Source organism: Haliotis asinina, chromosome 2 (genome assembly GCF_037392515.1).
Source record: "Haliotis asinina isolate JCU_RB_2024 chromosome 2, JCU_Hal_asi_v2, whole genome shotgun sequence".
Taxonomy (NCBI): Eukaryota; Metazoa; Mollusca; class Gastropoda; order Lepetellida; family Haliotidae; genus Haliotis; species Haliotis asinina.
This window is the reverse complement of record NC_090281.1, coordinates 49,711,951-49,736,945: the sequence shown is the minus strand read 5'-3', so window position 1 is coordinate 49,736,945 and position 24,995 is coordinate 49,711,951. Positions and strand designations below refer to the sequence as shown.

At 39.7% G+C, this 24,995-nt stretch overlaps 2 protein-coding genes across 4 annotated transcripts; both read left to right on the top strand.

The window, feature by feature from the left end:
* Positions 1 to 2,451: 2,451 nt before the first annotated feature.
* LOC137271865 (UPAR/Ly6 domain-containing protein qvr-like) lies at positions 2,452 to 5,019 on the top strand. The gene is made up of 3 exons (XM_067804256.1): positions 2,452 to 2,533; positions 3,842 to 3,970; positions 4,375 to 5,019. Exons 1-3 carry the CDS (start codon positions 2,452 to 2,454, stop codon positions 4,572 to 4,574), a joined length of 411 nt encoding a protein of 136 aa, XP_067660357.1. The 3' UTR covers positions 4,575 to 5,019.
* A 2,975-nt stretch (positions 5,020 to 7,994) lies between these two features.
* LOC137273863 (zinc finger protein 439-like) lies at positions 7,995 to 21,070 on the top strand. 3 transcript variants are annotated; one of them, XM_067806754.1, is made up of 2 exons: positions 7,995 to 8,086; positions 8,905 to 9,958. In XM_067806754.1, exon 2 carries the CDS (start codon positions 8,926 to 8,928, stop codon positions 9,952 to 9,954), a length of 1,029 nt encoding a protein of 342 aa, XP_067662855.1. In that variant the 5' UTR covers positions 7,995 to 8,086; positions 8,905 to 8,925; the 3' UTR covers positions 9,955 to 9,958. The 3 variants fall into 3 exon arrangements, with proteins under 3 accessions (XP_067662855.1, XP_067662856.1, XP_067662857.1); XM_067806755.1 differs by lacking the exons at positions 7,995 to 8,086; positions 8,905 to 9,958 and adding exons at positions 18,426 to 18,533; positions 19,363 to 21,070; XM_067806756.1 differs by lacking the exons at positions 7,995 to 8,086; positions 8,905 to 9,958 and adding exons at positions 18,450 to 18,680; positions 19,363 to 21,063.
* Positions 21,071 to 24,995: the final 3,925 nt, after the last annotated feature.

Below are 24,995 nucleotides of genomic sequence, written 5' to 3'. Positions count from 1 at the left end.
ACTTCTACAGGAGATGTTGTTAGTTCCGCTAATCAACCATCGTTATCCGCGAGGAACGTAGCTTCACTAAAACGTCATAAAGCTGGATTAGCTGTGCCCCTGTTAATTAACTGTAATAGTTAATTAGCTCTCATATCTGGTCATACCAGATGCAAAATCACACACGTGACTGAGCAGAGTGAGTGAGATGGGCTTGGCGTTGCTTTTAAGAGCATTCCAGTTTGGTCACCCACACTTAACAGTATTCCAGCTATATACTGGTGGTCTGTAAATAATCGAATGTGGACCAGTGATCAACACCATGAGCACCGATCTAGTTTGCGTACGATGACATGTATCAGCCAGGGCCTAGATTTGCGTTACTTTCTTAGCGCTAAGATCGTCGTAAGTGCCATTCATTAACATAACTTACGACTATCATAGTGCTGAGAGAGCTTCGAAAATCTAGACCCGGATCAACGGGTCTCCCATCCTAATCCGTTAGTCGCCATTAACGACATTATGGGTTGTTCACTGATACATTGAATGAGGGTAATTCTCTGTACGTTTACTGAACCAAAGCCTCTAAAGTCAACAATTTCAAATTATTATTGTTCCCGGAGATGTACATTAAGTCTAGATTCCTGGCTGCAACCGTGAGAATTGATTTTGGCAGCCATTATTGAAATAGTATTCCCCTAGTCAATCGTTACACCCAGAAGACTACAGAGCACGCTAATCCGCACTTAAATGGGGACAGTTGTGATCAGTTTGTTGCTTAAATATTATAGAAGTTTCTTTTGGCATATTTTAGAGAAGAGATTTTGGGCCGTTGACGAATCTTCTAAACTGTTTTTGAGGACTGGGAATCGTTAGAAGCGGAGTAAAATCCTCTTCATTTCCTTGCCGACAAATTTGATTCTGGCGTTGAGTGAGTGAGTGAGTGAGTTTAGTTTTACGCCTCTTCTAGCAATATTCTAGCAATATCACAGCAGCGGACACCAGAAAATGAGCTTCACACATTGTACCCACGTTAGGAATCGAACCCTGCTCCTCGGTGTGACAATCAAACAGTTTAACCAGTACGCTACCCCACCACCCCGATTCTGGTGTTGAGGTCGATTCTGGTGTTGACTTCGTACATCCTCCAAAAAAACGTGAGTTAACATTCTCCCACAAAGTGAAAAATTCAGAACTGTTTTCATCTGGTACGTTTAAAACCACCCAAGGCATCAACACACTAATACAAATTTACAAAATATACACGGTCAGTAGCATCAAAGATACACGTGCTCGTGATTTGGAATGCCCGCATAGCTATCACGATAGTCAGATGATAAAGACTTGAATCAAGAGAATTCTCCACATTCTTAAAAATTCATCAAATATTTTTAATCGTAAGCCCTCGAGCATCCCAATCACGTGTACTGAACCTTGTGATTGTGTATATAAACACTGTGTTTATTTTTTAAAAATACAAATTTAGCATGAAAAATTATTTAATACACTGTAACTGAGGGCGCATGAAAAGAATTGCGTATAGAATTTGTCGGCAGTTTATGCAAATACTGGATGTTCAAGAACCATTACCATCGGGGTTAGATAGTTCTTCCGCAGCCCATGCTTGTCGTAACGAGATCGGATGACCAGGCTTGCTGACTTGGATGACTCATATCATACTATCCCAGTTGCGTAGATTGATGCTCATTGTGTTAATCACTGGGTTGTCGGGTTCAGATTCGATTGCTTACAGACTTGCATTAACCAGAATATATCTGAGTGCTGGCTTAAACAACAAACAAACCATCTTGTTCAAGAACGAATGGGCCAGGTACTTCTTCATTCACACTCATTATGGGCGGTGGGGTAGCCTAGTGATTAAGGCGTTCGCTCGTCACGCCTAAGACCCGGGTTCGATTCCCCACATGCGTACAATGTGTGAGCCCATTTTCTGGTGTCCCCCGCCGTGATATTGCTAGAATATTACTAAAAGCGGCGCAAAACTTAACTCACTCACCTCTTTACATCCGTTAAAAACGAACTGTTCAAACGTTCACACTTGTTGCTAAGCATTAATGAATGCAGAATATGGTATATTCATAAGGAATGTCACCCTAAGATCCCATGCAGTGAAAGAATTACCCGCATCCTTTCAAAAACCTGTACGGAGCATGCTTCAGACATCGGCCATAGTTAATTGATAAGTCATTTAAAAATCCGGATGCCGGTAACATGACGGACCGATGTGTCCCCAGCCTCTGCAAGCGACAGTAATCCAACCTCCCATTACAAAATAATCAACCATTAATCACACGATGTGCCCCTGGCGTGGTGCATCCAGTCCCATACATGTTAATTAATTACATGTGTTGATGATGAAGTGTCCGTCGCTCCACCTTCCGTGATAGGGACAAGCGGTGAAGTCATGCAGAACCAGACTAGGTATGTGTATATATACTGCCCAGTTAGAGAATGTGGACACAACCAAACCAGGTTCCTAACATACTGACTCCAGTCATGACTCTAATACACTTGTGTATTTTCGTAGTTGTGGGTTTCCTTTGTGTGCACCAAGGTAAGTGATTGTGTTACTGTTTTTTACTCGAATAATTAGTGTTTAATAAAGACGTTTACACTCATGATGGTGACTAAAAAGGAAAGAAACAAGAAATATTTTAAGGGTTATATATTTAATTGATATCGATGTGTTAGCTGTTGTTGGGACCTTAAGTTGGTTGTGTTTTGTTTTCTCGTTAATAACGTTTATATACAAAGTTTGGAACAAATTTAAAGTGTGTGCCTCTTTTCGCCTGATTGTCTGGTGCAAACTTAATTACTCGCGTATGTGAACAGACCGCCGACCTATAGCTGGAATGTTGCTGGGTGCGGCGTAAAACTAAACTCACTCAATCATTCACTCTTGCCTGACATATTTTTAATAACATTTATAATTATATACAAATTTTGGATCCAATTTCACTTTCACGTGTTTGCCTCTTTTCGCCTGATTGTCTGGTGCAAACTTAATTACTCGTATTTACTCGCTCTATAGCTGGAATGTTGCTGGGTGCGGCGTAAAACTAAACTCACTCGATCATTCACTCTCAGATTTTTCCGGTGTCCCATACTGGAATACTGTTTTCTCTTTGACATTCCTTACATGATTCGTTACGTAAAACACATGGAAAGTGTCACATGATAGTTGTTACCGTGAATCATTAGAAACCCGTCAATTTATTTAACCCATTCATTTTTCTTATCCTTCCTAGATTAAGATTCAAGATTAAACCGAAATTAGTAATGAGTACGTAGACTTCTATGCTACTTATATGCAACATAAAAGCCGTGCAACGCTAGAACATAAACAAGGGAGGTCTTCATCACGTGTGCTTACACTGGGAGTCGAACCAGATCAAGAGCGATACCTGCGAACGCTTCAACAACTGGGATGCCTCACCGTTGCCCAATATTTGAGAAGTAACATTTCAGGGAATTAATCCGTTATATACTGGTGAAAAGATTGAAAAACGTGTCATTTGGGAATTTTATGCGGTGCAATGTATTTGTAAAGTGGGAATGGGTGGCCTATCCTCTAAGTCGCGTCAATTAGCTGTTCAGTTTGGCGTTCCCTTGGCATACCAGCAATCTCACATTGAGGGTTTGAATGCCAGTTCTCCGAAATTATTTTCAAGGTTTGTGGCCAATGGGCGAGTATTGGTGACAGTGAAGTAATAAATGCCTCATACATGTGGTATCTTGTTTGAGTGGCGTTTAGAAATCGGTGATATGGCTGGAATACTGTTCCAAACAACGTTCATTCACTCACTCATTCACTCAGTAGCGGTGAATTTATATCTTTCAGGGGAAGCTATTCAGTGCTACACTTGTTCAAGTATGCATGACTTCCGGTGTGCTGATGACTTCCAGGTGACGCGTGCGGCCGCTCAACAATGTACCGGAAGTTGCGTCAAGTACCGAGGCGTAAGACCAAGTAAGTACAACATATTTTCTATCTGATTGTATTCAATTATTGTTAAAATTTTCTTCTACACATTTTACACTTGCAGAACGTAAAATATACGTACCGAAAAATACTGACAAAAATTGCTGACATACAAACACCAATCTTGCGGAGAGTGGGTGGGATGGCGGACGAATCAGTGGAAGGATACAGACTGACATTGTCGTTCGGAGTACTAACACGCAGTTCAATTGAGGCTTAATATTTTGATCAGATGAGAGCCGTTCTGATTGGATCGAGATCATTCAGGGGTGACGGAATGAGATGTATTCAGATATATAATCTCTTTTTTTTTTTTTGGTTGTATTTTTATGGCATTTATGAAAAGGTGTAATGTTTGTCTCTGTATTCATCGGAGTATTCTTAACTTTCAGCTCATGTAGGTGAGATGGTTGAAATCACACGAGGCTGTATGCCCCAACAGTCAGTCGATGAGTGTCGCGAAACCCAACACAACGGCCTTGACGTCTACGGCTGCACATGCAACTCCGACTACTGCAACAACGGTCTGCGCATGTCAGCGTCCATATCTGGCGTTGTCGTCACCGCTTTTGTTGCCCTCCTTTACAAATAATTTCCCAGAATTGCTTCTGCCCGATCGTATATAAATACCAAACGTTGTATAAATGTGTATATATTCCTCGTGTGCTCGGAACGTAATTCCATATTTATCTATAGATATAAAAGTTGTAAATATAATGTGCTTATTACATATTTACTAAAGCCTAATGCTGACACTTTTGTAGCGTAAAATATTTTTGTCAGCGAAAGTTCCCGAATACCTTTTCGTTTACTTTCTCGTTGCTTCAACTATTTTCTTGTTGTTTCGATCGTTTTCACGTCGCCTCAGCTATTTTCCCGTTGCTTGGACTATTTTCTGTCCAGTACTTGAAATTTATATTTACTCGTTGCCTCGAGTAATTTCTCCTTACTTCAAGTTTTTGATAGAAAGTTGAAGGAACGAGAAAATACTCAAGCAACGAGAGAATAATCGTAGAAACGAAAAAATAATTGAAGTACTTGAGGCAACAAGCAATTAATCGGAGCAATGAAAATATATTTGAAGTAACGAGATATACTTAAAGCAACAAGCAGTTAATCGGAGCAACGAAACATTAATTGAGGTGACAAGAAAATCCTCGTAGGAACGAGAAATCATTCGATTTGAAAGAAACTTCAGCCTCGAGAAAATACTCGAAGTAACGGGAAAATTATTGAAATATCGAGAATCGTCCCTGAAAATATATTTTATTGCTGCTATAGTGGCAGTATTAGGCTTCCGTACATATATTACAGAACAGGTCTTGGTGCTGTTTTATATCATGCGCTGCGAAAACCATGGAAACATGTCACTGTAACGTCATATTCCATTTAAATATGTGGTATAATACTTTTACATTTAACAGTTTTGAGTTCAGTATTAATCCTTTAATCCCAGTTTTTCTGTGATAATAAATTCCTGTAACTTTCTCATTTGTTATTTGGCGACCTATGATTCAATAACCGTGATGGTGTAATACATTGTCTTGGATAATGCTTGTAAAAAATGGTTCTGCTTCAGATTTAAGAGCAAATGGATGAGAAGCTGTGAAAGGTGTGGCAAACCAGCAAACTCAGCGTGTAGATTAGTTATGTATAGTCCTAGGCCAAATGCTTGAAAAGTCCCTATTTTTAGGATCTCTCAGCAGCAGTAAACGCGTTATTCAGTAATTGAATTGAAACAGTGCCCACGTGTTCATAAACAAACTGCTTGAGAATTGATCACATTGTCTAATGTGTGGTGAGAAGCACTGGTGTTCAACATAGTCAAGATATGCAGTATGGGCAATGAGGCTGGGTGTATCATATTTCCTGATTTTCATGACATCTCTACATTTGGCCTAGGAGTATATAGAGAAACATATCATTACAACGGAGTAACACTGAACATTTAATTTGCCACATATCAAAGAATATACACCTGCATTTCACACAACGCTCATAATAATTCTCATACAAATATTGATAAGTGCATCAAACGCCCGATATTCGTCAATACTGGTCATTTAACAGACGCTTCATTCGCTAAGTGACAAGCTGACTCCAGCCCGACTATCACTTACAGCTGACGGGTCAAACGGGTTTACTGCATCTTTTAAAGACATTCGATTTGACCGGCCAGGGAATCGAACATCCGATCTTATGCTCTCCAAGCAGACGCCCTGTCCTCTAGACTAGAAGGACGGTCTATCTATGGAGACCCGAGTTTCGAAATATATCCCTACATACATTCACCAAATTTGTAGGAGCTGACAGGTGTATCCTTTAAATTAAACCCTTAAAATGGAGAAACGCTCGGGCGCTGACCCTTTGGATATACTTTGACAGAATTCATTAGGACGATTCCTATGTTTGAATCCCTTTAATCATATCGTTGTTGTTGGGCCCGCGTCACTTCGACCCAAGATCGTTCCAGAAATCGGGAAGACCGACAAAAAATGACTGATTCATCCGGGTGTTTAACCTATGTCACCAATTTGCTACAGAAACGGACACTGCAGGACAGGTGCCTGACCTTCGAGGATTTCATACCAAACACTAAGGAATCATCTGAGAGAAGTGGGAATTCGGGCAGATCGATCAAAAGTTGGACCTGAATTGACACGACTATACCGAGGACGATGTCTTCAATGGTACAACTGGGTTCCCGCGTGGAACCTAGGGAAGTGGCCACGCGTTTTTGGTTCGGCGATTCGGAGTCGCGTTTCCTCCTGCAACGACTCGATGGCAGACAACGTACGTGTCCATCAATGTCGACACGAACGCTTTGCGCCTAACAGCGAACGACTGGTGCCCGCAAGGGGTAGTGTCACCAGGTACTGACCTGAACGCCCCCTTGTGTCCACACATGTGCAGTTGGTGAACTGACAATGACAACACATATTATTATAATTTCCTTCATCATTGTTCAAGCTTAAAAGACTTAAGTACACTTAAATACGTTTACTACATAGAGGATACTAAAAACGACCTTACGTGTAATACCATTTTTATTAAACGAGTTAATGATTTGGCATCACACGAGCGAAAGCGAGTTTGATATTAAATCTTTAACGAGTTTAATGAAAATGGTATTTCACGGAAGCGAGTTTAGTATTCTGTTTATTGCTCGTCAACATAAATTGACAGAAACTGCGGCGAAATTGCTTACAGTGTGAGGACTCCCAGCTTTCAAGTCAAGCAAGGTCTAGTAAAATCGCGACATCAACATTAGCATTGTGACGTCACAACTTTGAACCATTTTGACGTCATACGTCAAGAGGTATTATTACACTAGTGTAATATTGCCGCAAAAATATTACACTTCAGGGGCCCGTTTCACAAAACTCTCGTAAGCCTAAGATCTCGTAACTTTTCTCGTAGCATTTGCACCTCCTATACTGTAACATAGGAAGCAGGAATGATACGAGAAAACTTACGAGACCTTAGGCTTACGAGAGTTTTGTGAAACGGGCCCCTGTATCTTCCACGGGCGAGTAATAAATGTCCATTCTTTTGGCATGTGTGTATCAGTAATTATAACCTTTTGCCATTTAACACAAATAAAGATCCATTTTGAACTTCATCCACAATAATCCAGTTTGCTCTTGTAAAATTTTGTGTCAAGGAATGGTTCTTGCGAAGTATTAATTTATTAAAACAAAAACGTCCGGCCTGAGCAATTGACCATGACACCCGGAGAGGTGGGTACTGTTTTGTTAACCTACAACTGCTCATCCAAAATTCTCTAAAAATTCACACATGTGAAACATGTGTAACGCGGTAAATTACTTAAATATATGCTTGGAAACATATTACCTCGTCATTCACATGAATAGATTCTGCATGCACATATAATACAGTGTATAAATTTACACGACCCAGTCTATAAAAACATGTACTTCGAGATACCACGTCCGTTTCCTCATTTGACAGCCACATTTTGGCACTACCCATAGTTAGAAGTTAGAGTTACGTCCCCTTTAATGCATCGCTGTCAGACGAACCTGTCAAGCAGTCAACTTGCAAACACTGGCAAGTCACCTTATGAAACGTATCTGTTCAGTGGTAAGCATTATGTTAATAGTCTGTGCTTTAAGTTGTTTTGATGTATATGTGTGTTTTGAAGGAGTTTCATTCAAACGGTAGACCTGAATGTAGCCATATTTCAAGCAGACAATAGCGCAGCGGTGACACTTTAATATTCATGTTTATACCAAAGATTGTATACTGGTCTACATGTTCTCTGTTTACAGGTTTATATTTTTAGTATCAGTCGCAACTTGTCCACTAGTAAGGAACTATACCCACAATGTGCACTTAGTGACTTGTTAATTAGTGGTGATGGTTAAGACTGGAGGCCAAGCACAAAGACCGCATCAGTCACACAGTAATGTGACGACTTCGTTATTTCAAACAGACATACAATTTTACTGTCTTGAAACGATTCTGGACTTGACTTTTAACATTGACAATAAATGACAGTGAAGGTTTGTCGTAATTTAAATACTATCTAAACTGTCCTAATTTCCTATTTCATTCACTTGCGGACTTTGACTGTTAGTGAAAGGGTAGCAAAAATATATGTACAAAATCACCACTTTTCTGAGAAAGTTTACTTTGACTTCTTCAGCCATGTCATGCTTTGACATGTATCAGTCCCCATTTGAAAATTTTGATTAAACTTTAAGAGTGCCACATTGGACCAAATTTCCATTTAAACTCACCTGTTTACTCAGGAGTTTTTATTTGAAAAAAGATTGTCACCATTCATTAAGGCAACAATGCACAGGTTTCATTTGCCTTTACAGTCTGAATGTAGTTTATCATGAGTTCATGTTTACCAATCATAACATTTAGCTAAACGGTATGTTTCTAATTCACAGCCCCTTTGAAAGAGACTTGCAATGCCTCGACTGTCTAAAGAAGAGCGAGAGGAAGTGAGGGTAATGCTAGAAAAAGGTCACTCCCAGTATGAAGTTTCTAAGAAAATGAAAACATCTCGGAGTACAATCCACCGATTAGTCAGTAGGTTAAAAACAACAGGGTCAACTGACGACCTCCCACGCACAGGGCGACCTCGGATCATCCCGACTCAAGATCAGACTTGGTTAGAATGTGCTGGTGAGGAGAGACCCTTTGTTTGCACTGAGTGTGGTAAAACTTTCAAACACTTCCACAATCTCAAGAACCATTTAAAGACTCATGGAGATGAACGTCAATACCAATGTGATCAGTGCGGCCGGGGTTTTATTAGTTCTGCCAATTTCAAACGACACATGCGTACTCATACTGGGGAGAAACCCTATATTTGTGAATACTGTGCTCGGGGTTTTGCTGACTTATGCACAATGAAGACACATATTCGTACTCACACAGGAGAACGTCCTCACAAATGTCACCTTTGTGGCAAGGCCTGTACAACAGCTGGCAATCTCCATGCACATATGAAGGTACACAGGGACAAGAAAGGAGGGGAGGTCCCACGTCCCTTATTTGTGAAACCTCCAAGGTACAAATCTATCCCAATCTTTCCACAGATGGAACTGTTGAAAGCTAGAAACCAACAAGTACTGAAAGAAGAGTCAGATAATGCTGATGATAGTGAAGTATTTGATGAAGTTAAGCCTGCCAAAGAAGAGGATGTATCTAATGAGGATGGCCTAGAGGACCATCAAGATGAGGACAATCCCCATATGCTCAGTGCGGATGTGAGTTCCCGTTCTGTAAGTGAATTTCAAGAGGATCTGCCAGCAAAAGTTGAAGAAAATCCTGACGGTTTTGAGGATAATCTGTCCTCTGATAAACCTAAAGACAGTGACTTTCAGAAGAGGTTCTATCAAGCAATTGCAGTATCTTCAGATGGGGGATTTCAACAACTTATTCCTGTTGACCATATCAAAAAAGAACCTGACTTTGACGAAGAAAGAAACTGACACAATGAGTGCCAAACATTGCATGGATCATACATACTTGTTTAGGTCTGAATGACTGCAGTAAGCTTGAGAGTCTTGTATTTCAATGCTTGTGATTTTCTTTAAGATGAAATAAAACATTGAGTTGAGCCTAGTGGAAAAGACCCTCTCAACGTGACGAGAGAGCATAGTGGTAGCCTAGTGGACCATACCACTCATAATTAAAGGCGATACTTGTTGTTGCCCTGCCCACTACTTGGCTTTTTGGGTATAAAACAATCTCTGGTCAATTCTGAGTCAGTGTACTGTGTCTAGTGGTGTCCCTGTTAACAGTGGTGTATCTTTGGGCTAGTATTATGATCAGCCATTAGTCCTGACAAGTACAAGCAGTGTTGCACAGATATATTACACATGGCTAGGGAAGTGCAATAATTTTGAATATGGCATTTTGAATTTGAATACCCCAATTTTTTAGCCTTGTGTGACTGAAATGCAATTTAAGGCATTTCTAAACAAAGCTATCAAAATCAAAGTTTATTACATAACTATCTAGTCAAATATGAATTTTATCATGAAAGTGTGGCAACCACTTTAATCGCTGATCAAAGATTTTAAGGACCTTCTATGATGGGGATATCAAGTTTGCAGATAGAAAATGTCACTCCCAAGGCCTAGGCTTGATTTCCTACACAGGTATAATGTGTGAAACCCATTTGTGGTGTTCCCTGACATGATAATGCTGGAACATTATGAAAAGCAATGTAAAACCCTACTCACTCACTGAGGCAAAGACAGTTACTATCAGGGAATGATCTGACTTCTATGAGGGTTATGGATCTAAAATTTAAAATTGTGTATTCTTTCTCATGATATAACAAAACAGAGCTTAATATCAAGTATTAAACCTTGCTAGGAAACCTTTTATCCAGAATGTTAGCAGTGAGCATGTTTGGCTAATTCAGTCAAAAATATAGATCATGCAATTTTAAAAAGGGATGAAGACAATTCGCCTCATTGCTTTTCCATAATCAGAGATTTGGAGGTGGTTGATTTTATTTGTGCTACTCTTTGTCGTGTTTGTTGTGATTACTGGTTGTATTTTGGATAGATTTATCATATTTATTGCAGATACACATTGATACTAATGATAGATATTATTCAAGATCAGAATGTATGAGTATGTGTGCCCGAGGATTATCTCGTTTGTTTTTGTTGCATGGGTGACTTTTAATGCCACGTTATTGACCTAATGTCATCTTATAGAGGGAGCTGAGCTCAAAGTGATGCATGTCTCGGATAATTACCACTTTGGTGAAATGTATGGTGTTTTGAAGGATTACAGTTTTTTGAAGGATTAAGGACATTTAATCGCTGAAAGTGTGTCTGTTATTTGTTGTTTTGAGCAGCAGACCAATGTATTCCATCAGTGTCACAAACATCTCTTAATAAGCTTGTCTGGAATATTCAAACCAGCCACTGATGACATGGTCAGTGTTTCACATTGATGTGCTGTCATTACATGAGACATTATCATGTGTGTCCAGGTCATCTTAGTGCTACAACTATGTCTTTATTGGAATATTGGAGTTACAGTCACCTTAGCGCTTAGATCACTTTGTCAAAGTGGGCTCTGGGCATCATTGCACATTCTTGCATTTAGACAATTATGACTATGATTCTTTATCATAACATAGCAAAGTTGTGCATGTAGAACTAAGTCCAGATGACAGGATTACAGTCATAACACCAAAGTGTTTTTTGCCTGTAAGTCTGATTAGTGTCTACCACTGCTAGACTTAGTTCATCCTCTGTACAACTGAGTATGTTCAAACTAGCCAATGTACATGAAGTTTAAAGACTGTTGATTAAGAAAGTGTCTTAGATTTCTATTTTGATGAGAATGATAGTATATGAGAAATTTTGTTTCATGTTTACAGTTTATGCCTTAAGGCTTTATTTGTTGATAATATATTGAGTCAAGAAACATCCACAGGAGATTTTGATCTGTTTTCACAATGTTTAAGGAACTGTGTATATTTTCGAAAGTTTTTGCCTTTTCAAGAACTTGTATAGCCATCTGATGTTTTGACAGGGATGTCCATATCACTGAATAGAATACATGTGATTCGGTAAGGGTGGTGTGTGTTATGAGTTGAAAGTTCTTATTTTTATAAATATACTTAGCATTTATACTAGCTTTAAAGATTTAAAGAGTTTTTTTTAAAACTTGCCTGCATGCAAAAGTGTATTCTAATCCCACCTGATGATCTGTGATTATATGCATATATGAAGAGTAAAGATCCAGGGCTGGTCCCCTGCAATTTGTGCTTGTCCAAAAGAGGCAGTTTACATAATCTGGTGGTCAGACTCACCGACTCACTTGCTGCATGTCATTGTATCCCAGTTGTTTAGATATATGCTCATGAGCTCAATGACTGGGTTGTCTGGTCCAGACTTGATTATTTACAGATCACCATTATATAGCTAAAATATTGTGAAGTGTGACATAAGCTGTTCACGGGTCATGAGGGGGACATAGGATGTTGTACCATGCATGTTTGTGTATGTTCCCTGAACCCGAAAGTCAACATAAACTAAAATAGTGCGTACATCTCAAGTGACCAATGAACATTGTATTTATCTTACTGAGCACCTCAAATCTCAGTGTTAATTTTGAACTGTTTCAAGCATGGGTATCGAATAATGATAAGGAGTACCAGAATTTGGCACTTAGCCAATACTAGATTTTCAGGTGACACAGAATCTACAAGACAACAACAAAAACATATTTGGAGTGATCACCCTTCCATTGATTTACGTTTGCAAAACATTGGTAATTTCTGTACATAATATGTGACTCAATTATTTGAGAAAGAGAATTACTAACACAAAGTACCAAATAAATTCCCAGAGTTCAGCATTCCCAGCTGGTAATAACAGCAAATGTTACTTGCTTATAAGCACGTATGTGAAAATAATATAAGAATGCTCAGCCAATCAGAAATTGGCATTAATGTGTGAGGTAAGATAATTAACTGTATACAGTAAATCAATTGGTCTCGGGTTCACAGAATGATGCCTTCGAGTGTTTCCAGGAGCATCGTTCCTCTGGCCCCCTGTTGTTACAAGCCACTACTGCCATATAGCTGAAATATTGCAGAGTGAGGTGTACAACTAAACTCACTTCAAGCCACTAATGAGTACCTCAAGCCCCTCACCTGGCTGTAACCACTTGTCTACCCCACCACAATCAATAGCATGGTATGTGAAGTGGACCATGGTTTTCAGGAAGTCTTACCAATAAATGTGGCATCAGTGCTGGGTGATCTTTAATCAGTAACCATGATGTCTGACACCCTGTTCCCCTGTATGACATGTATCATGTACTGTGTGCTATGTACTGTGTGCCAAATCATGACTTGACATGTTATGATCATTACATTGATATTGGAGATTGGATTTTTCTTAGATATGAAGGATACTATGTTGTTATGATTATTGACAGAGGTAATATATAGCACTTTGTGAATATATTGTAGAATTGTTTCTCCCTGTCAGTACAATTACAATCTAGTGTGATGGTTATTGCCCTCTATGTAAAGTTCTCATGTATCCTGTCACGTAGTATCACCACCTTTATCATCACCACACATAGGTCTGTAAATTGAGTGAACAACAAATACAAGTTGACTTAACTTCATGAAGGCCAGTTTAATGTGTAACTGATGCTTTTCAAAAGTGATAGTGTCTCGTGTCCACCAGACTTCCCAGTCAAATAAGGTCATGCCATGGTTTCAGCAATATTCAATATTCAAGCTCGCTAGTCTGTAAACAATTGACTGAACCACACAACTGTGAACGGTACTGTGGGTATTTGTACACATTTTTTTAGGACAATTATGTGCAAAGAAGCAGCAACGTCTGATTCTTTTGGTCATCCCTTCTGAACAGCACAGGTTTCTGGGAATCTATTCTGTCCCTGAATCCTCACAGAAGGAAGCACAAGTTGCTGTGGACATATTCTAATCCTGGATCCCAACAGTGGGACAAGCACAGGTGGCTGAGGACCTATTCAATCCTGAACTTCCACAGATGGACCAGCTCAATTTCCTGGGGACCAGCTCTGACCCTGAATCCAGGCAGTAGGACCGGGACAAGTTTCTGGTGACCTGTTCTATCCCTGAATCCCAACAGTAGGACCAGCACAGGTTGCTGGGAACATACACTTACCCTGAATCCCAACAGTAGGACCAGCACAGGTTGCTGGGGACCTATTCTAACCCTGAATCCCCACAGTAAGACCAGCAGAGGTTTCTGGGGACCTATTCTAACCCTGAATCCACACAGTAGGACCAGCCCAGGTTGGTGGGGACCTTTCTTACCCTGAATCCCTACAGCAGGACCTCACAGGTTGCTTGGGACCTACTCTAACCCTGAATCCCTACAGTAGGACCAGTAACAGGTTTCTGGGGACCTATTCTAACCCTGAATCCACACAGTAGGACCAGCACAGGTTGCTGGAGACCTATTCTTACCCTGAATCCCTACAGTAGGACCAGTAACAGGTTGCTGGGGACATATTCTAACCCTGAATACCCGGTACCAGTGTTGTGATATATTGGGACCTTATATGTTTGACAGAGTGGCACTAATTGTGGATGTCAGTCCTATTTCTGTTTAAAGCATACAGACAATCACAAAAACTTTGTTCTTGACGCAGTATACTGTTTCTCAGAAACAATATTGCAACATGTATCATTTGAAAAGCCAGTACCCAAAGTAGTACCAGCAGAGAGGGGGTCCCAATTATAGGGGTAAGTGGAGGGTCATAGACGGGTGTACATTGTGTGTTCTGTGTCCATCGAGGTGATGCTTGTGAAGTGTCATCTTGTGAATAGATGGAGAGTATCTGACAGATCTGCTGTCTCACCTTAACTGATGTTACTTGTTTCCCTGTCTGGTTATTGGCATGAAGGAGATGAAACAAGGGTTGGTCAGCTCATGGTTAGTTCACCAAGTGGAGTATCAATGTTAAACCTTGGAAGGGAATCGAAGTTAACCAGCTGTATACAAATGACATTACTATGGGTTAGTTGAAATAGCCCAACTGTTGATAATGGTCATTGATCAGATACTCTTTTGACCAAATATTTATGCTTAAAGTGTCATGATTTATTTAATTTTCAATTTAATTTTTTGGTTTTGTTTTGTATTCACTTAATTGTTGATCATGAAGATGGGATTTAAAATTTGCAAATGCAAATCACCTGAGTGTTAAGTTGTTTATCATGAGATGGTGACACACTGTATATGGAGAAGATTGAGTTTCAGTATACTGGGCATTTGGCTCTAATGTCCATGCTGACTTCCTTGTTATTTGTGAATCAAGACTTTGTTTTTTTTGTGTACATGTTGTGTAAGATGTGTATATTTTGCAGCTGATATGATGTATGTGCATTGTTTTCATTGTGCAGTAAAGTGAATCTGTCAAGTCTATGGCTGTGGATTATTTTTCAGTCAATGTAATTCTTTTAGAAAGTGGTCAGATGTGTACATATTATATTTGGGTTTACACTGTCACAGCAGAGTACAGATTATATTACTATTATCCGATCTAGTCCAGTATTCCTCGATGGGACTTAACTAAAATAGTAGTATTTGTACTTTACTGAGATGGTGTAATCACACATTTAACATGCTACAAATGCATACACCATTTGCATTCCGGAGGTGGTGATTGTCCACAGAACTGGGACAATATCCAGAAAATAATTTGTGCTCCATGTCAAGTTTGGGCCTGCCTTTAGAATCCAACAACAAATGAGCACACATGGAATCAAACATATTTGTTGTTAATTTGAAAAGAATATCTATTCATAACAACATGACATCCACTTTCAGGGTGTGATTCCTAACCTACATATGTGGCACACGTTCCACGTTTCTATATAGATTTCACTCTATCAATTCCATAACTTATACAGATTTTACTAACTACGAGTCACACATGATTATCTTTCATTGAGAAAATATCCCAAAATACTATTTCCATTGCGAATTTAAAGGGGCACTGATGCGGAGCAATTTCCGTGGACTGGTGTAAACTTTTGTTATTGTTTTTCTCCCATGCGTACCCGGATGATATCCCAGAATTCGTGACTGGTTCGTGACCTCTGCTGCGCATTCCGTAAGCGCAATTGATAGTTTAATTATTGACAGATCAACTTAGGTGAAGTCATTTTTACTTCATAACAAATGTATTATGAAAACAAATGAAACACTTTGAAGGTTAATCATCTGCCAATGGTAGAAATGGTAAAAAAACTATTAGGACGGAAAAGTAACGAAGCCAATGTACGTCTCGATATTTTGTCTCATAACCCTAATTGGTTTATTGGCATATTTGTATGATTCTGAAAATTAATAAAAGAACACACGATCTGCTTATACTCATAATAAATTTCTAACATAACAGCAACATTTACACATTGTATAGATTGCCAATGTGGATCCTATTTCACACACATACGCGATCTAGTGTGTGTTTTCTGTCATACAGATTCTGCTGAATGCTACAACAAATAAATTAAAACAAAATGCAAATAATGAATGTAAAGCAGACTAATTGTATAACAACAATGTCAGGCTACTACCTTGTTCAGGAATGTATCCATCAATATCCACGTAAAAGAAATCGTATTCCATTCATCTGCAGCTGGTACATATTCCTGCTCTGTGTCGCGTGTCTTACAACTGTCTCATTTGCGAAAAAGTAACACATCGTTTCACGTCTTACGTTGGTGAAAACCAGATAAACCTCTCATTGGTCTCCCAAGATAGCACACCTGGCATCTAATTGTATGATGTCCACTATTCTAAGTAATTTAGTTAACCAATAATGAGCAATCAATTAATCAACGCAAGGGTGGTTCATTCTTTGAAGGGAGGATGTTGTTTTTGCACTCACTCTTTACGACAGGGTGTAGTCATCTACACACACTGCCTTTTGACAAATCCGCTAGAAGATAAAAGTAATTAATCAATCAGTGTGTTATCGGTTAATCCTTTGATCGATGTTTGTTTTTGTAACTCAGCTGATAAACCCTCTTGCATCACTTACATGCACATATTACATAACATACAATACATTTGCCATTACAGACCTTAATTTGTAATGTTGAGTATTTACTCCAGACATTAATTCATTAACTGACCATCCAGAGAATGATGACAAATAACACGTGTAGGTTTACACCATCAAACGCGAGTTACAGCAAGGAGGATGTAATCTCTGTGTCGCATGCAGCCTGAAAACACTTATGGGCCGAAACTGTTCTGAGGATACCAACGGAATTTCGTTACATAAGGAATACACACAGGCATTTGCTGTGTACTTGGGTAAATAGGTGAAATAAGGTTTTTTTTTACGTAAGAAAATATTCAGATTTCTCTACCAAAGGCAAAGTCATCGTTTTTTGTTTACGAATTCAAATAAATCAACTGTGTGTTTTTATTATCATAAATAATAAACCATTGTAGCTACCATAGCTACCAAAATTTACGTATGATATTTGCTATCACAGCTGAGCCAACACTCAAAACTACCTATATATATAAAGCTTTGCAATCTTCCGTACTGAAACAAATGGCTTGCTACGTGCCTGTAGACATCATATTTTCATGTAACATGATTAAATATCGAGGTTAAAAACACAGAAATAGGATCAAATTGGATCAGTAACTATACCATCCAAGCATCCGAAAAGAACTACACTGCTGGGATATTTGGTTACGATCAGACAAGGAATACCATGGATATTTTTGAACAAATGGCATATGATGGGCATCAGGCCTCCTGACTGTTAAGGTGAAGAAATTCTGCTAATATGGACAGGAGCCCAGTTCCTTTGTCCGTCACGGTCGAAGGAGCGGGCGCTGACCAATTTGCGGTTTGGTTTCGTAATTCGACCGTTGGCGAGAAACATTATTCGCTCCGCATCAGTGCCCCTTTAACAAGTGATATTGTACTGCAGTACAGCAACTACATATTGTTGTTTTAGGTTTTGTTAATAATTCTAGTATACACCAATTTATAAATATTACATGGAATGGGGAGTTGGGGGGTACTCTTAACTTCAATTCTGCAAAATAATACGAACAACATTAATGGCACACTGGATAGCTTCCATTTGACACAGCTTGTTTACAAACAGAAAAGTGCAGTGATGCAGTGATATGCAAATTAATGACTGGTGCCCCGATCATCCGGGTTTTTTAATTGCACGAACCTAGCACATAGGGTAAAGAATTTATGGTTACCAGTCCTGCCTGGGGGTAATCCAATGTGTTATTACTAATATGGCGTGTAATGTTGTCATCGCATTTGGACTTGAACACGTGGGGGAGCGTGCATGTTCTCAAACTGGTTTCCGGCTCCGTATGCGCGTCGTTAACTTCCTGGGTTTTCCCGACGCCTGTCGCAGCACTTGAATGATTTAGCATAACATTCTCGGCTGTCTGCACGGAACTCTGGGTAGTAGAGTGGGGTTTTCAAACAACACAGACGTTTCAGAATCGACCGCACGAACCGACTGAGTCACGTATGTTTTATAGCGTTAATACTTTGCACCATTTCTTCATTCATTTTACTATCCCGATATTAACACTGCTTAGAGTTAGGGACCTGTAAACGGCCACGTATTTGAACAAATCGGCCAGGACACAAACAACCAACAAACGCTACAAAGGTAAGACTTATCTCCCGAAACCCCAACATTTCAACTTTCATGTTAGGGTCGTTCTTTATAAGATGACGGATATATATTCCGGTGGCTATATTTGACAAGAATGTAATTTAAGTGGGGATACGGGCGGAAGTCTTTCCGTGACGGAATATACCTTGATGGCAGTTTTTAGCTTTACATGCCCCCTGTCACTGTGAGCCCATATGTGTTATACGTTTCTGAATCGACGCTGGTTTTAGTCTTGGAATAACATTTGGTTTAAATAGTTAAAAAGATAAATTGTACAGTGTAAACAAACATTCTACAAGTATTTTTCTCCAATTCAAACCTGAGTGCCACGTGCATGTAATTTGGGGGTAAAAATATAAATTTTGAAAGTTTTATAGGTTCATGTATATTTGAAAACTGTATTAAGACATTCCCGCACTGATCTTCTACTAATGTTCTTTTTGTAATGGTGATCTTGACCGTTTCACATCCATAATCCATAAACTCCTCTTTATGTTTGTCAGTGTGAAATGAAGGGTGGGGTAGATCAAGGATCAGTCGCTGCGAAGTGAGTCTATACACACTCCACTTCTTTACATTCTGAACATGTCTATGATAAGTAGTGTTAACAGAAGTAACATTGGAATTTCATTTAGCATGCTTCAGAATGTAATTCCTTAGTTATTTTTGTTTACAGGTATATTGAAAGAGACTTGCAATGCCTCGACTATCCAAAGAACAGAGAGAGGAAGTGAAGAAAATGCTTGAAAAGGGTTACTCTCAGACTGAAGTTTCCAAAAAAATGAAAACAGCTCAGAGTACAATTCACCGATTAGCCAGTAGGTTAAAAACAACAGGGTCAACTGACGACCTCCCACGCACAGGGCGACCTCGGATCATCCCGACCGAAGATCAGACATGGTTCAAATGTGCTGATGAGGAGAGGCCCTTCGTTTGCACTGAGTGTGGTAAAACTTTCAAAGACTTCCACAATCTCAGGTACCATTTAAGGACTCATGGAGACAAACATCAGTACCAGTGTGATCAGTGCGGTCGGAGTTTTATTAGTTCTACTACTTTCAAACGACACATGCGTATTCATACTGGAGAAAAACCCTATATTTGTGAATACTGTGCTAGAGGTTTTGCTGACTTGTGCACAATGAAGACACATATTCGTACTCACACAGGAGAACGTCCTCACAAATGTCACCTTTGTGGCAAAGCCTGTACAACAGCTGGCAATCTTCACGCTCATATGAAGGTACACAGGGACAAAAATGGAGGGGAAGTCCCACGTCCCTTATTTGTGAAACCCCCAAGGTACAAATCTATCCCTATCTTTCCACAGATGGAACTGTTGAAAGCTAGAAACCAACAAGTACTGAAAGAAGAGTCAGATAATGCTGATGATAGTGAAGTATTTGATGAAGTTAAGCCTGCCAAAGAAGAGGATGTATCTAATGAGGATGGCCTAGAGGACCATCAAGATGAGGACAATCCCCATATGCTCAGTGCGGATGTGAGTTCCAGTTCTGTAAGTGAATTTCAAGCGGATCTGCCAGCAAAAGTTGAAGAAAATCCTGATGGTGTTGAGAATAATCTGTCCTCTGATAAACCTAAAGACATGGACTTTCAGAAAAGATTCTGTCAAGCAATTGCAGTATATTCACATGGGGAACAACTTATTCCTGTTGACCATATTAAGAAAGAACCTGACTTTGATGAAGAAAGAAACTGACCTGTACATGAATGCCAAACATTGCTCTGGTCATGTGTATCTAGTTCCGAATGACAGCAATAAGCTCTACAGTCTTGTAGTTCAATGCTTGTGGGTTTCTTTGAGGTGTATGACCTGCAATGCTAAGGATGTAATTGAAAATTAAGCTGAGGCTATATCTGAGACATCCTCTTTGGTCTAGTGGAAAACAGCCCCTCCCAGGAAGAGGAAGGTCAGTTTGTTGATAGCCTAGTGCCCCATACCTCTCATAATTAAAGGTGATACTTACTGTTATCCTGCCTGAAGCTTGGTATAATGGGTTTAATGGCTAGTCAGTTCTGAGTCGTTGTAACTAAAACCCTATACTTCCAGGCTATGCATTACAAAGTTTTCATGGCAACTGGTTCTCTAGTCAAGCATGGTGACATGACGAGTAATTAACTTCGAAATGGCATTACATAAAGAACTAGTCAATAAAAATTGTTTACCAGAATTTGAAATTTAAGCATGAAAGTAGTGTCCAATGTAATGGTTGATCAGAGATTCCAAGGACCTTCCAAGTTCCATGAAGTGGATGTCAGTTCTTCTGGTAGAGAGAGGTTTATCAGAAAATGATTTGTCATAGACTTGATGTTTAAGCTTGAAAAAAGAGCCTAATATCAAGTATTAAACCTTGTATGAAAACAGCCTTTGTTCTATAATGTTAGCAGTCAGCACATTTTGCTATATCAGTAAAAAATGCTGATAATGCTATATGGATAATGGAAAAAAACAATTCACCACATCACTGTGCTGTAATCAGATTTTGTTGATGACATGTTTACGTTTATGTACATATGGAGGACATTTACATGCAAAGATACAGCAACATCTGATCTATTTGGTAATATCTCATGAACAGCACAGGTTCCTGTGGACATATCCTAACCCTGAATCCACACAGGAGGACCAGCACAGGTTCCTGTGGACATATCCTAACCCTGAATCCACGCAGTAGGACTAGCACAGGTTCCTGTGGACATACCCTAACCCTGAATCCACGCAGTAGGACCAGCACAGGTTGCTGGGGACCTATTCTAACCCTGAATCCACGCAGTAGGACCAGCACAGATTGCTAGGGACATATCCTAACCCTGAATCCACGCAAAGATAAATAAGACTAGGGGGATACCTTAGCCAACTATATTGTCATTGAGGCCTTGCAGGGTGAACGTGTGAAGTCTAAATATCCACCTAAGTTTGAGTGATCTCCTCTTTTGCTAACAAGCTTAGGGTCCTGTCTGAGTTGTGCGATGATCTCGTAAGTGAGATCGGATTTGCAATGTTTTTCCGAGTTGAAGTGCAACAGGTTTGTCTCTGTTGTGTGTGATGTCAGCATAGTGTTCATTCAGTCTCGTTTTGAAACACCTTTTGGTTTCCACTACATATTGTTTTTTGCATTTTTTGCAGGTGAGTAGGTAGACCACATTTTTGTTGGTGCATTTATACTGTCGTTTACGGTATTGGACACCAGATACTGTACTGTAAAAAGTGTCAGAATGATTGATTATGATGCAGATTTTGCAGTTTTGTTTGTTACATGGGTCGTCAAGGAATGTGACTACCCGGCCACTGACTTGTAGCGTGTTCTTGGGGTATTCTAGTGAGGTGCATACTAGATAATCCTTCAGGGTTTTGTTCCTGTTGTAGGCAGTAATGTGGAGAGTATTTAACACTTTTTAGCATATTTCTGGGGTATTCTAGTGAGGTGCATACTAGATAATCCTTCAGGGTTTTGTTCCTGTTGTAGGCAGTAATGTGGAGAGTATTTAACACTTTTTTGGCATATTTCTGATCCGGATAGCAGATGCCATTGCTTCTGGATAATGACATTGAACTCCATGTTCATTGGGTTGAAATCGCAAACAAAGACCATAGCTTTTTGTTTGGTCTTAGATGGTCATGTAGGGTTTGTCAGGAGGGTCTTCCTGTCCTTGCCGTCAGCCTTGTGTTTATTCTGTTGTATCAGTCTCATGGGATATCTTCGTTTGAGGTAGAAGTTTATAAGGTTGAGACTGTTTTTCATACTCCTCAGTGGAGGAGCAGATGTGTTAGAGTCTAAGGAACTGACTGTATGGGCCCTTAGTTTTGACATGTCTGGGGTGACATGACGTATACAACAGGTAAGAGTGTGTTGGTTGGCTTGCAATATAGAGAGAAACATAACTTGTTGTTCTCCTTTTCTAGACTTACCCATGTGTCTAGAAAAGCTACCTTGTTGGTTGAAAATTCAGCTGTGAATTTTATGGTGGGATGACCTTCATTGAGGTATTTTATGAAGGCTTCTAGGCTGGACTGGCCTAGTGTCCATATTAGGAAAATATCGTCAATAAACCGCATGTAGATGTGTGGTTGGTTGGCATATAGTCAGAGGAGTTTAGTTTCTAATTCTCCCATGAATATATTGGTATATGATGGTGCTAGTTTAGTGCCCATAGCTGTGCCTCCTACCTGTAGGTAGTGTTGGCCGTTGAAGACAAAGTCACCCACAGTCACTATGACGCGGTCCCTCTATGACGCAACTCCATGACGTCATCCACCGAGTCTTAACGTTTTCAGCAACAATGGGAAGCAGTCTAACGATGTCTACCTTCAGCTGCCATCTGTGTGAAGGAACTTTTTCTAGAAAAGACAGTCTCACAAGGCATCTGAGGTCTTAACATGGCAACAACAGATTTGAATGCCTGATCTGTAGCAAGGTCTACAAACACAAAGACGATTGGCTGAAACATTTCCGCCAAAAGCACCAATAATACACGTCGAACAACCCCATTACCTTCGTGGATCTAACCATGGTCACAACCACTCACAACAGAGGAATTCCTCCACTGGAAAGGGCCCCGACCACTACACAGCCAGATGCCGTAGTAGAACCTAGAGTAACCCACTTTACGCCAAATCATCACTGGCAACACGGGCCATTTGACTCCATATACTACAGGCCCATACCCGTTCCACCCTTCACCAACTGGGAGGATCCACAGCTCACCATAGAGGATCTAGTCACTGAGCCATGGCCGGTGTACCAAGCACAATTTTCGATGTATATATCGGCCAGTCTTTATAACAATATAAATACACCTGCCGAGCATCATAAGGTCAAGCCACCCGCTTTCCATAACTCTGCCAGCAAAAACACAGAACTACCAAATAACTTGGAGCCTTGCCAGCGACACCGGCAGAACCCCACCGGCAGTTGAACCACTGCCAAAACACACACAATGGTTGCTGATGTCATAACGTCAATCATCAACACTTGCCCACTGTGACATCACACAACAGCCACACACACAGAGTATATAAAGGGCTGCACAGCCAATGCAGAATGGTCTGATGAGTTCACTTAGAACGAAACCGGTCACCCCCCTGCTACTAAAACAAGTGTCTATCCCACTCCGACGGAGCCCACCGTCAGTTTTACTCCTGAATCCACGCAGTAGGACCAGCACAGGTTGCTAGGTACCTATTCTAACCCTGAATACTGAGGCTTTGTTGTATTGCAATATATTTTGATTCAGGAATTGTTTTACAGTGAGCAGCACTAATTGCACATGTCAATGTTGTTTTCTATATATAAGTCAGTGAACATATATGGTGTGGTTCTGATTACAGCAATCTCAAAATTAGGTTCTATTTTCTGTTTTGGTACAATTTATTGTATAATATACCCTTTAAAAAAAGCAGGGGAACATTTTTTATTAACGATTGAAAATATTTAGGAGATTTATCGGAATCAATCAATGTTGATATATTATTGAATGTTTTGAGAGTGCATCACCATTTGCACTTCCTTACAACCATTGTTATTTGGAATGTAGTCGCTTTTGAAAAATGATTGGTGTATGGCATGTAATTTGCATGTATATGATTTTCATTTTAGAACAAACGACTAGTAACAAACACTAACAAATGTATGATGTAAAATGAGTCAAAATTAATGTTCTAAGTGATTTCTCGAGCTTCTTGAAAAAACGTCAAAATCAAGAATGGTACCCCATGCACGTGTATGGGGCTACTGTATTGTGCACGCGCATATCATTTGTTGTGTTGAGGGGTGGTAATAGAGGGAAATGGTGGTGTGTTCATAAGATGTTTGTCCTTGAAACGTTTGTTAACTTTTACACTTCCTATCCAATTTGAAAGTTCAGGTTCCCCTACGTTTTTTAAGAGTATAGTATGCCGTTTTGTCATTGAAATGAAATGTTGTGAGTGAAAGTCTCTGTAGATTTTAAATTTAAACCATAAAAATAATCACAAAAACTTTGTATGTTCTTACCTAATATTCCAGTTCTTAGAAAAAAATATTGCAATGCGTATCTCTTGAAAAGTGTATTGTGATATGCTGTTATTAACATGCAATCCTACTCTTTACCACGAAAGGGGTCTCAGACAGGTGTACATCGTGTGTTCTGTGTCCATCAGGGTGATGCTTGTGGAGTGTGATCTTGTGCATAGATGGAGAGTATCTGACAGATCTACTGCCTCACCTTAAATGATGTTACTTGTTTCCCTGTCTGGTTACTGGCATTAAGGAGATGAAACAAGGGTTGGTCAGCTCATGGTTAGTTCAC